The 13,666-nt window shown below is 36.3% G+C and overlaps 1 protein-coding gene across 1 annotated transcript; it reads right to left on the reverse strand.

Moving 5' to 3' along the window:
- Nucleotides 1–11,824: 11,824 nt before the first annotated feature.
- Nucleotides 11,825–13,220, reverse strand: LOC108337435 (probable carboxylesterase 8). Its single transcript, XM_017573964.2, has one exon. It carries the CDS (start codon nucleotides 13,025–13,027, stop codon nucleotides 12,020–12,022), a length of 1,008 nt encoding a protein of 335 aa, XP_017429453.1. The 5' UTR covers nucleotides 13,028–13,220; the 3' UTR covers nucleotides 11,825–12,019.
- Between the last annotated feature and the right edge of the window lie 446 nt (nucleotides 13,221–13,666).

Genomic DNA, 13,666 nt, shown 5'->3' on the forward strand with positions numbered 1-13,666 from the left:
AGTTTGTTCTTTTGCGGAACCATTCGGTTTTTACCACTAAGTTTCCATATACATGTGTTGTGGCGTGCTTTTATATTTTTTTTGAGTCTTTCTTCATATATTTGGTTCTGTTTTAATGTCATTTTTGGGTTATTTTTTATTTTTAATTCCATCCATGTTGTCTAAAGTCATGTGTAGTCATTTTTATGTCATTTTCTCTTAGTTCGGGCTTTGCAAAAATCATAAAAAAATATGTCCCATTGGGATTTCGAAATTACAGTATATACATCCATTTGAGTGCTTTTTTATTTCATATTTGAGTTCATGCTTGTCATTAGATCATTGTCAAGTTCTTAGAGTTAAGTTTCTCTTGTGTTTCTTTGAGTTTCATGCTCTATTTTTGATTCTAGTAAGATTTCTTCCATTTTTTTTCTGAGTCATGAACTTTGAGCTACCCAAACAAATTGTCCAGATCTAATTTGTGTTGAAAAACAAAAGTGTAGACAAAAGTAAAAAGCCAAAGTAAAAAAAAAAAGTAAAAGTACAAGCAAAAGCAAAAGTGAAAAAAAAAAGTTACTTTGACTTGAGACTTTGACATGAGACTTTACCATGACACTTGGAGATGATACTTGGACATAATACCTTGACATGACACTTGGACATGACCCTTGGATATGAGACTTGGACATGACACTTTTGACAAAATATTGTCTTTGCCTATAGTGCACCATTAGCTCAGTGTTTGTAAAGATAAGAAGTAATAATTCTCTATTCTAATTGTTTTTTGTTTTGTTCATCTATTCTAGTGCCTTTCTTTAGGTAATTCTTTTGAGTGCCTAGCCTTCGTTTTTTTAAGCTTTATTTTCTTGATTGTCTTGTTCATTACTCTTTGTTTTGTCTCAACATAACTCCTTTTGAAGAGCTATTGTTCAAATTGGCCCTTGATTTGCATTCTCTTTGGATTCCTACCTTTCGGATTTGTGTTGATATTTGGTGTAGGATATTCTTTGGAGGAAAAACGAAATTGGACATAGTATATTGGGTGATCGGAGACCTCTATGGACCTTGAAACCTTGAGGAAGAGACAAGAAGAAAAGGAGTGAAACACTTTAGAGAGGAACACACATTATTTATTTGTATTACGCATTTTTGAGTTGTAAAATTGTATTGCTTTTGGATTTGTAACTCATAACCTTGTTAGGTATCTTGGGGTAGTCTGTGATACTCAATCCCATATCCTAACAAAGACTTGTAAACCATATTGAAAACGTTTTTAGTTGGTTAAAGTTTGAAGGTTCCAAAGTGCCTTCTAACTTTACCATTAGGCCGCATAGTCTAGTTTAATTGTTGTCTTTAACTGCTTATAATTTATTGTGTGTCTACTTGTGTATCAAATCTAATTCCATTTGAGAAGTTTGGTGCAAGAGAACTTGAGGTAAATTTTGGCTAGGAAAGGCTTGGATTTTAAGTGATCCTTAGTGATTCTCCTCTCTTTCCTGGAAGTGAACTTGAGATTATTTTGCCTCCTTAAATCTCTAAAGGAATTTACTTTTGAAATACAAGTTTGTGTGTGCATTACATATTTTGAATTTTTTTTAAGAATGTCTAAGGAACCTTCTTACCAAATTGATAGTGATTATAGTGAAGAGGCCCAACCAAATTTAGAACAAATGGCCAAGGAACTAAAATCACTAAAACTTTGGCAAAAGCAAGAATCCATTTTGAAAGAAAAAGAAAGAGTTGAAAGAGAACAATATCTTGAAACCTTAGAAGAAGAACTTAGAGTTCTAGCCCAAAAACAAGAAAAGGTCCAAGAAGAGATAAAGAAAAGTAGGAGTAGGAGTCACTCAAGGAGAAGTTCAAAAACTCCCACAGAAAACACATACCCTGAACAAGATAGTAGGACTGCTGCCCAATTCTACCAACATCCTCCACCTAGAAGGTATAGAAGGGAGAGTGAACAACCACCAAGAGAGATTAGGCTAGACCTTCCTCATTTCCATGGGAAAGAAGATGTTGAGGCATACCTAGATTGGGAAATGAAAGTAGAACAACTTTTTGAGTGTCATCAAATAATAGAGGAAAGGAAAGTTTCCCTAGCCACCCTAAGCTTTCAAGGGAATGCCATGTATTGGTGGACTTCCCTAGTGAGAGAAAGAAGACTCTCCAATTCCCCCCAAGTCCAATATTGGAATGACTTAAAGAGTGCTCTAAGAAGAAGACACATACCTTCCTACTACCATAGAGAGCTTATGGATAAACTCCAAAGGCTCCAACAAAGAACCATGAGTGTGGAAGAGTATAGGCAAAAGATGGAACTCTACATGATGAGAGCGGGAATTAGGGAAGAAGAAGGAACCACCATTTCTAGATTTCTAAGTGGTCTTAATCTTGATATTAGAGATAAAGTGGAGTTGTTGCCCTATCAAGATCTCAATGATTTGGTACAAATTTGCATAAAAGTTGAGCAGCAACATTTGAGAAAAGGTTTGAAAATTGACCACTCTAACTCTAGTGTTAAGAAAGACTATAGGAGGGAAGGTAAGCAAGTGATGGAAGAGGAACCCTCTAGGAATCTATGGAAGGAGAAAGAAAAAGATAGATCAAGGGAGGGAACATCATTACACACTCGTACTAGTGAAATTAAATGTTTTAAATGTCAAGGTAGAGGTCATATGGCATCACAATGCCCCACTAAAAGGACCATAATCTTGAGGGATGTTGACTCATATAGTAGTGAAGAGGAGGAGGAGAAAGGCACAAGTAAGGATGAGAGTGAAGGAGAAGATTCCTACCCATGCGAGGGAGATCTCCTCATGATGAGAAGAGTTTTGAAGAATCAACCTAGTCCCCAAGTCCAAACCCAAAGAGAGAACATCTTTCATACAAGATGTCAAGTTTTAGAAAACACATGTTCTCTTATTGTGGATAGTGGCTCATGTTGCAATTGTTGTAGCACTAGGTTGGTTGAAAAGTTAGCCTTAACTATATTGCCTCACCCCCAACCTTACAAACTTCAATGGCTTAATGATGGTGAAGACATGATAGTTAATCAACAAGTGAAGGTTAAGTTTTCCATAGGGAATTATGAAGATAGTGTGCTATGTGACATAGTACCTATGGAAGTTTGTCACATCTTGTTAGGAAGGCCTTGGCTTTTTGAAAAGGAAACCATACATCATGGTCGTACCAATGAGATAACCTTCAACCATAAAGATAGAAAGTTTGTACTTCATCCTCTCACACCATCTCAAGTTGAAACAGACCAAGTACAAATGAAAAATAAGAGAGAAAAGGAAAGAGATGACACTAACATATACAAAATCAAAAGTTCAGAGTGTCAAAGCAATACACACATGTCCAATGAGTGTCCCAACAAAAGAGCCTTCATGTTAAGGGCCACAAGCTTGTGTGAAGATTCAAAAGGGGTATTCTTTCCATCTTCCTTTAGTAGATTGGAAAGACAAGACCAAATGAGACTTGGAGGTAAAAAAGGAAGTCACTCCAAATGCATATGCATTCAACACAAGATAAGCCAGGACTTAAAGGGAAAATACATAATTGGGTTGATTATTCTAATAACACTTACTTTATCTCTTGTTTTTTGCAGAAAGTTATTTGACCCCGGAGGGTTTTGTTGATACATAAGTTGATCAATATGAAGAAGAGGGTTTTTGAAGAAACTTAAAGATTTGAGGACAAATCCTTTTTAAGAGGGAGGGTATGATGGCATATGCCCTAGCCATGGTAAAATTGTGTGTATTTTAGACCTTGTATTAAGGGTCAAATAGTATAGTATTTAATTTTAGGCCTTGTATTAAGGGCTAAGTATTGTATGGTTTGTAATCTTATTTTTAAAGAGTGTGTCCCACCATGGGACATGATGGCCACATGGCAAGCTCTTAGTGAAGACACTTCTTAAAAAGGAAGTGGCCATGTGTCACTTTCCAAGTGGAGAAACTCTTCCTAAAGTGGATTGCCACATGTCACTCTAAGAGTGGAAAGCTTTTGCAAAAGTGGATTGTCACATGGCACTTTAAGAGTGGAGGAACTTTGCAAAAGTGGATTACCACATGAGTGGAGAAGACTTTACAAAAGTGGATTGCCACATGGCACTTTAAGAGTGGAGAAACTTTGTAAAAGAGGATTGCCACATGTCTCTTTAAGAGTGGATAGTTTTTAGGGTTTCTTGTCTACTTTGGAGACACCTTTCTCTATAAATAGAAGGGTCTCCTTCCTTGTAAAATCACTTGATGAATTTGAATGTTATTATGCCAAAATGTGTGTAAACATATCTTGTCTCAAGTCAAGGCTAGAGCATCCCATGAGGTCCCTCTAACCACCCTTCTCTAGAGTTGGCCCAACCTCTCCGGAGATCCATCAAACACCTCCATCCTACCACAAATACTCACCAAAATTGTGAGCCCACCACCATATACATCGCTTCCGCACAAATTCCACCTCCATAGCTTCATCTTCGTGCTTTGGCCCAACCTAGCTCGAGGAGGACGCTATCATTTGGTATCAAGAGCTTTGGGTCTACAAGAGCTAAGTATCTTGGTCCTTTACCTATCTTTGTGTATTTCTTGTTGTTATTGTGTTGTTCTTTATTGTCTTCCATTGTTTACATCCATATATGTTATTTTTATGGTTCTAGTTTGTTCTTTTGCGGAACCATTCGGTTTTTACCACTAAGTTTCCATATACATGTGTTGTGGCGTGCTTTTATATTTTTTTTGAGTCTTTCTTCATATATTTGGTTCTGTTTTAATGTCATTTTTGGGTTATTTTTTATTTTTAATTCCATCCATGTTGTCTAAAGTCATGTGTAGTCATTTTTATGTCATTTTCTCTTAGTTCGGGCTTTGCAAAAATCATAAAAAAATATGTCCCATTGGGATTTCGAAATTACAGTATATACATCCATTTGAGTGCTTTTTTATTTCATATTTGAGTTCATGCTTGTCATTAGATCATTGTCAAGTTCTTAGAGTTAAGTTTCTCTTGTGTTTCTTTGAGTTTCATGCTCTATTTTTGATTCTAGTAAGATTTCTTCCATTTTTTTTCTGAGTCATGAACTTTGAGCTACCCAAACAAATTGTCCAGATCTAATTTGTGTTGAAAAACAAAAGTGTAGACAAAAGTAAAAAGCCAAAGTAAAAAAAAAAAGTAAAAGTACAAGCAAAAGCAAAAGTGAAAAAAAAAAGTTACTTTGACTTGAGACTTTGACATGAGACTTTACCATGACACTTGGAGATGATACTTGGACATAATACCTTGACATGACACTTGGACATGACCCTTGGATATGAGACTTGGACATGACACTTTTGACAAAATATTGTCTTTGCCTATAGTGCACCATTAGCTCAGTGTTTGTAAAGATAAGAAGTAATAATTCTCTATTCTAATTGTTTTTTGTTTTGTTCATCTATTCTAGTGCCTTTCTTTAGGTAATTCTTTTGAGTGCCTAGCCTTCGTTTTTTTAAGCTTTATTTTCTTGATTGTCTTGTTCATTACTCTTTGTTTTGTCTCAACATAACTCCTTTTGAAGAGCTATTGTTCAAATTGGCCCTTGATTTGCATTCTCTTTGGATTCCTACCTTTCGGATTTGTGTTGATATTTGGTGTAGGATATTCTTTGGAGGAAAAACGAAATTGGACATAGTATATTGGGTGATCGGAGACCTCTATGGACCTTGAAACCTTGAGGAAGAGACAAGAAGAAAAGGAGTGAAACACTTTAGAGAGGAACACACATTATTTATTTGTATTACGCATTTTTGAGTTGTAAAATTGTATTGCTTTTGGATTTGTAACTCATAACCTTGTTAGGTATCTTGGGGTAGTCTGTGATACTCAATCCCATATCCTAACAAAGACTTGTAAACCATATTGAAAACGTTTTTAGTTGGTTAAAGTTTGAAGGTTCCAAAGTGCCTTCTAACTTTACCATTAGGCCGCATAGTCTAGTTTAATTGTTGTCTTTAACTGCTTATAATTTATTGTGTGTCTACTTGTGTATCAAATCTAATTCCATTTGAGAAGTTTGGTGCAAGAGAACTTGAGGTAAATTTTGGCTAGGAAAGGCTTGGATTTTAAGTGATCCTTAGTGATTCTCCTCTCTTTCCTGGAAGTGAACTTGAGATTATTTTGCCTCCTTAAATCTCTAAAGGAATTTACTTTTGAAATACAAGTTTGTGTGTGCATTACATATTTTGAATTTTTTTTAAGAATGTCTAAGGAACCTTCTTACCAAATTGATAGTGATTATAGTGAAGAGGCCCAACCAAATTTAGAACAAATGGCCAAGGAACTAAAATCACTAAAACTTTGGCAAAAGCAAGAATCCATTTTGAAAGAAAAAGAAAGAGTTGAAAGAGAACAATATCTTGAAACCTTAGAAGAAGAACTTAGAGTTCTAGCCCAAAAACAAGAAAAGGTCCAAGAAGAGATAAAGAAAAGTAGGAGTAGGAGTCACTCAAGGAGAAGTTCAAAAACTCCCACAGAAAACACATACCCTGAACAAGATAGTAGGACTGCTGCCCAATTCTACCAACATCCTCCACCTAGAAGGTATAGAAGGGAGAGTGAACAACCACCAAGAGAGATTAGGCTAGACCTTCCTCATTTCCATGGGAAAGAAGATGTTGAGGCATACCTAGATTGGGAAATGAAAGTAGAACAACTTTTTGAGTGTCATCAAATAATAGAGGAAAGGAAAGTTTCCCTAGCCACCCTAAGCTTTCAAGGGAATGCCATGTATTGGTGGACTTCCCTAGTGAGAGAAAGAAGACTCTCCAATTCCCCCCAAGTCCAATATTGGAATGACTTAAAGAGTGCTCTAAGAAGAAGACACATACCTTCCTACTACCATAGAGAGCTTATGGATAAACTCCAAAGGCTCCAACAAAGAACCATGAGTGTGGAAGAGTATAGGCAAAAGATGGAACTCTACATGATGAGAGCGGGAATTAGGGAAGAAGAAGGAACCACCATTTCTAGATTTCTAAGTGGTCTTAATCTTGATATTAGAGATAAAGTGGAGTTGTTGCCCTATCAAGATCTCAATGATTTGGTACAAATTTGCATAAAAGTTGAGCATCAACATTTGAGAAAAGGTTTGAAAATTGACCACTCTAACTCTAGTGTTAAGAAAGACTATAGGAGGGAAGGTAAGCAAGTGATGGAAGAGGAACCCTCTAGGAATCTATGGAAGGAGAAAGAAAAAGATAGATCAAGGGAGGGAACATCATTACACACTCGTACTAGTGAAATTAAATGTTTTAAATGTCAAGGTAGAGGTCATATGGCATCACAATGCCCCACTAAAAGGACCATAATCTTGAGGGATGTTGACTCATATAGTAGTGAAGAGGAGGAGGAGAAAGGCACAAGTAAGGATGAGAGTGAAGGAGAAGATTCCTACCCATGCGAGGGAGATCTCCTCATGATGAGAAGAGTTTTGAAGAATCAACCTAGTCCCCAAGTCCAAACCCAAAGAGAGAACATCTTTCATACAAGATGTCAAGTTTTAGAAAACACATGTTCTCTTATTGTGGATAGTGGCTCATGTTGCAATTGTTGTAGCACTAGGTTGGTTGAAAAGTTAGCCTTAACTATATTGCCTCACCCCCAACCTTACAAACTTCAATGGCTTAATGATGGTGAAGACATGATAGTTAATCAACAAGTGAAGGTTAAGTTTTCCATAGGGAATTATGAAGATAGTGTGCTATGTGACATAGTACCTATGGAAGTTTGTCACATCTTGTTAGGAAGGCCTTGGCTTTTTGAAAAGGAAACCATACATCATGGTCGTACCAATGAGATAACCTTCAACCATAAAGATAGAAAGTTTGTACTTCATCCTCTCACACCATCTCAAGTTGAAACAGACCAAGTACAAATGAAAAATAAGAGAGAAAAGGAAAGAGATGACACTAACATATACAAAATCAAAAGTTCAGAGTGTCAAAGCAATACACACATGTCCAATGAGTGTCCCAACAAAAGAGCCTTCATGTTAAGGGCCACAAGCTTGTGTGAAGATTCAAAAGGGGTATTCTTTCCATCTTCCTTTAGTAGATTGGAAAGACAAGACCAAATGAGACTTGGAGGTAAAAAAGGAAGTCACTCCAAATGCATATGCATTCAACACAAGATAAGCCAGGACTTAAAGGGAAAATACATAATTGGGTTGATTATTCTAATAACACTTACTTTATCTCTTGTTTTTTGCAGAAAGTTATTTGACCCCGGAGGGTTTTGTTGATACATAAGTTGATCAATATGAAGAAGAGGGTTTTTGAAGAAACTTAAAGATTTGAGGACAAATCCTTTTTAAGAGGGAGGGTATGATGGCATATGCCCTAGCCATGGTAAAATTGTGTGTATTTTAGACCTTGTATTAAGGGTCAAATAGTATAGTATTTAATTTTAGGCCTTGTATTAAGGGCTAAGTATTGTATGGTTTGTAATCTTATTTTTAAAGAGTGTGTCCCACCATGGGACATGATGGCCACATGGCAAGCTCTTAGTGAAGACACTTCTTAAAAAGGAAGTGGCCATGTGTCACTTTCCAAGTGGAGAAACTCTTCCTAAAGTGGATTGCCACATGTCACTCTAAGAGTGGAAAGCTTTTGCAAAAGTGGATTGTCACATGGCACTTTAAGAGTGGAGGAACTTTGCAAAAGTGGATTACCACATGAGTGGAGAAGACTTTACAAAAGTGGATTGCCACATGGCACTTTAAGAGTGGAGAAACTTTGTAAAAGAGGATTGCCACATGTCTCTTTAAGAGTGGATAGTTTTTAGGGTTTCTTGTCTACTTTGGAGACACCTTTCTCTATAAATAGAAGGGTCTCCTTCCTTGTAAAATCACTTGATGAATTTGAATGTTATTATGCCAAAATGTGTGTAAACATATCTTGTCTCAAGTCAAGGCTAGAGCATCCCATGAGGTCCCTCTAACCACCCTTCTCTAGAGTTGGCCCAACCTCTCCGGAGATCCATCAAACACCTCCATCCTACCACAAATACTCACCAAAATTGTGAGCCCACCACCATATACATCGCTTCCGCACAAATTCCACCTCCATAGCTTCATCTTCGTGCTTTGGCCCAACCTAGCTCGAGGAGGACGCTATCAATAAATAATTAAATATTATTATACAAATCCTCCTTCTAAATGTTATTGGATTGCGACTTCAATGTTCTCTTATTAATTCATCACATTGGCTCTCTTTTGGAGGCTTCCCATAGTAGGTACCTCGGAAATCTCAATTGAAATACACCATAAGGATACAAATCTCATTTTCAAAGTTAAGGGAGTGCAGATAGTAATATGCATTTGCAGAAAGCCAAAACCCACACTAAACAATCTATAATATCACACGTTCAACATCCAATAACTAAATATTTAACGTTAAAAATATCGGTGACATTTATGTAAATAAATTCAATTATTAATCGTCGTTTAAAATTGTAAAACGTTGAAACCACATACAATTTGACGTTCTATGATGATAATTATTTAAACCAACGCGTCATTCTTTTTCTTCTTTCTTTTAAGCCACTAATACTAAGTCTACAGGGGCTTCGACGTAATATTTGTCAGCCAGAAGCCAAAGAGTCACCCCTTTTTAATTTTTTTTTCTTTTTCCTTTTAAACCACCAATAGTACGTCGAATTCTGAAGGGACTTCGACGTATTATTTTTTCAGCAAGAAGTCAAAAAGTAACCTATTTTAATTCTTTTTTCTTTTAAACCACATATAATACGTCGACTTCTATAGGGGCTTTGACATTATTTTTCAGTCAGAAGCCAAAGAGTTACCTTTTTTAATTCTTTTTCTTTCTTTTTTCTTTTAAATCATCAATAGAACGTCTAGACGTTAAAAGGTTAGTGAATTCAATAAAAAATTGAGCTTGAAAATTCATTCACTTTATCTTAGTGCGCGAGACCCTCTTCTCTTCTCAAACATTTCTTGAACGAAATTTGACGAATGTAATCATTATTTCATTTGATACAAATGCATGTTATTTAATTACTTTATGTATGATTTTCGTTTGTTTTGACCGATTATTTTCGTGTTCTTGTCCTTCATAGGCGCATTCTATTTTCTCTCTCACTGGTGACGACACTTTATTCCGACGAATCTACTTCTCGAAGGTTAGTTTTCTTTTTCGTTTTGAAGAACTTATTTGTTGAACTTGTTTGTTGTTTTTTTTTGTTGAACTTGCTTGTTGTTGTTGTTTGGTTGAACTTATTTGTTGTTGTTGTTTGTTGAACTTGTTTGTTATTGGTTAGTGTTGTTTGTTGTTGATACTACACTACACGTTCGTAGTTCATACTTTATAAAATACACAAAACTGAAATTTGTTGTTTTTCTGCTTTTTAGGTCTAGTAAAATTGTAAAAATGGATTACAATTAATTTAAAAAAGCAAAAAAAAATAATTAACGTATATTGACAAAATTCGATGTTAATTTAACATTCGATGTTGAAGTTTTTAAATTTAACATCTCTCAATATGACATCGGTCTCGAATTCGACATGAAAAATCCAAAATATTCGACGTTGTGCGTTATTTTTGTACTTGACATCGAACAAAAATATATATTTGAGCAGCGTATAGTACATAGCATACAAATCAAAGATCGGGCCTCCGGCAACTTGTTTGAGGTTATTGCTTCTTTCCCTTAGTAACTGCACCTCTGAACTAACAGTGAAAAAACTAAATTACCTTTCACTATTACACCACATTACCATTGTCACTGTTATTATTATTTCCATCACTGTCGAGGAAGAAGAAGAAAGGTTCTATCACTGTCATCGTTACATGGAGACTGTTGCAGAGGAAGAATAAGAAGAGAGAAAAAAATTCTTCATATAAAAGAAAAATATTAAAACACGAAAAAATAGCTCGTTGCAAAAAAAAAAAAATCGCAAATGTATTTTGTAATTTGTCAATTTGGCTTCTCTTATGTTATTAGTCTTGGGTAAAAAAAATCCTCAATTGAAAGAACTAAAATATGCATAAAAAATTCTATGGACCATGATCATGGGTTTTCATTTTAGAAAAAATATTTATTTTGAATAAAAAAATGTAATTAATTTTTAATTTGTTATAAATATAAGTTTTCTTTTAATTTGTCAAAGAATAAAAAAAAAACTAAGACATTTTATACATTTTGGAAACTTTCTTTTCAAAATTTTATGATAGAAAGCTTTTTAAAGAATTTCATATCATTCAAATATATTAATGAAAACTTTATTTCAAAAATCCTATTAAAAAAATTTGAGAAGCACACAAACTAAAAGTTCTATTTGAATTTTCTCCAGTTTATGATATCACACGTTCGACTGTTTCTGCCCTCACCTTATCAAATTTCTTTCCCACTTCACCATTTTAGATTTTATTTTTTAAAACTTAATAAATTAATTTTAGAATTCTTTTTCGAAATAAGAGTGGTGAGTATCTTTCGAAAAATTGTTTCAAAATTGATTTAGTGAGTTTCGGAAAATAAATTCAAGAACGAGGACTTGCAAGGAAAAATTTGTTAAAATGCGTAACCGGTCCATCCGATTTTTATAACTATGCTTTTGAGTACAAACAAAACTGACGGCATCGATTAAATAAGTGAAGAAGACTTTATGTTTTCTAAATAAATGAAAAACAAAACATGAGTGCATCAAATTTAGCCTTTTATTCAACTATCTTAATTATTACAACAACTAACCTCATCTACTTTTTGGTCTGTCAATTCACATATTAATTTGTGTAGGGAAAAGTTGTCCTTTAAAACTACAAAAACCTAACCCCTCCTGCCGACCAAATCTCATCAAAACAAAAATTACAAACATAATTTTTATATTAAATTACTTTTTTAAACATATATAAAAACACATACTCAAATACATTCATAACATTTATTACAAACTTTTTTCATGCACAGAAACCCTAAATTTGGCGTTCTCTCTATAACATTTAAACTAACTTGCATTTTAAAATAACAATGATAGAAGAAACAAAAGAGTCAAATAGAGGATTGAGAAGTCAAAGAGAGGACGAAGTTCTTAATATTTTGGCCCAAAGCGAGGGCCTTAGCTTCATCAAAGATCTCCACAGCGTGGTACCCGTCCTCAACGAAACGTTTCTCCACGCGCACCCCACGCGTCTCCAAAATCTTCGCCAACTCCTTCTGCTTGTCCACCAAAGGATCTCCACCGTATCCGTTGATGAAACACGCGGGTAGCCGTCCGATTTTGTCACCATGAACGGCCTCCGCGGCCGTCGGATTGCAGTACACGTGGTCGCGATCCGCGCCCTCTGGGAGCGAAAGGGACCACATGAGGTCGTTAGCGGGTAATGGCAAGATACGATCGTTAACTAGGCGGAGTTCAGAGTCGGAGCGCTGGGTCCCACTGAAATAGGGAGCGTTCATCACGATTCCGAGGATTTTGAGAGGGGAGAGATCGTGGTCGAGTGCACGGAGCGCTGCGAAGTAGGCGATGTTTCCCCCGGCGCTGCTTCCCATAAGGAAGCACTTGGAGAAGTCCACGTGGTCGCGGAGCCAGGGATGGGCCTGGGCTGGGTGACGGGCCTGGGAATGAGCCCAGAGCAGGGCGTCGTGGGCGTCGTCGTAGGCGGCCGGGAGGCGGTGTTCGGGGCTGAGGCGGTAGTCGAGGGAGGCAATGACGGCTGGGAGGGAGGCGGCGAGAGAGGAGCAGGATTGGTGGAAGATTGCGGAGGAGGGGTGGAAGAGGATGAATCCGCCGCCGTGGAAGTAGAGGATGAGGGGGAGTTTTTCGGTGGGCGGAGGATGCGGGAGGAAGAGGCGGAGGGAGGTGTTGGCGGCGGCATTGAGAGGGATGTCGAGGGAAAGAGAGGATTGGGAAGTGGGGGGTGTCGGGGAAGGAGGAACCGTGGGAACGACGTAGTTTCTGGTGAGGGAACCATCGGGGTTAAGTTTGATTTTGAGGAAGTCGAAAGGATCCATGGCGGATGAAGAAAAAGAAGGTGGTGGAGTTCGTGTTTCTGACATTCTTCACCAAAAAGTGTTTGTATGAAAAAGAAGATGAAGAAGAGTTTAATGGTGGTGCTGTGAATTGAAGTGAAACTCGTTATGGACCATGCATACTTTTTACCACGTGCATTCATCGCATTCTTCTTTATAATAATCTTTAAAAAATATCAATAAAACATAACATCGTACAGCTATACATTTATTTATCGAACACCTTTTATGGTTTTGCATTTATGATTGTACAGTAACACCTAACAATACAAATTCTATCACCTATTCTGGGACTAGATAGACCATTATCCCTCTGCTATTTCACACAACAACGATGCTCCAAAATCTAAACATATCATTAATCTCGTACATGCCGTCATGCCACTGCTACAAAGCAACCCAAACAATTTTTATGAGGTTTCGGCACATAAGATCAAATCCACCTACTCATTTACATTGTTTATCGTGTTCACATATATAATGTCTACAAATGTATTTAATAGATTATTTTATACTTTCTTTTATAGTTGTTAGGAATCGTAGTAATTACTTTTGGAAAATATTTTATAATCTCTTCTTTATTGTATATCTCCTTGAATCTTTCATATTTATGTAAAATATTTACGTTAAAGATATGTTATGTCGCATATTTAAGAATATTGAAGA

Source organism: Vigna angularis, chromosome 9 (genome assembly GCF_016808095.1).
Source record: "Vigna angularis cultivar LongXiaoDou No.4 chromosome 9, ASM1680809v1, whole genome shotgun sequence".
NCBI classification, from domain to species: Eukaryota; Viridiplantae; Streptophyta; class Magnoliopsida; order Fabales; family Fabaceae; genus Vigna; species Vigna angularis.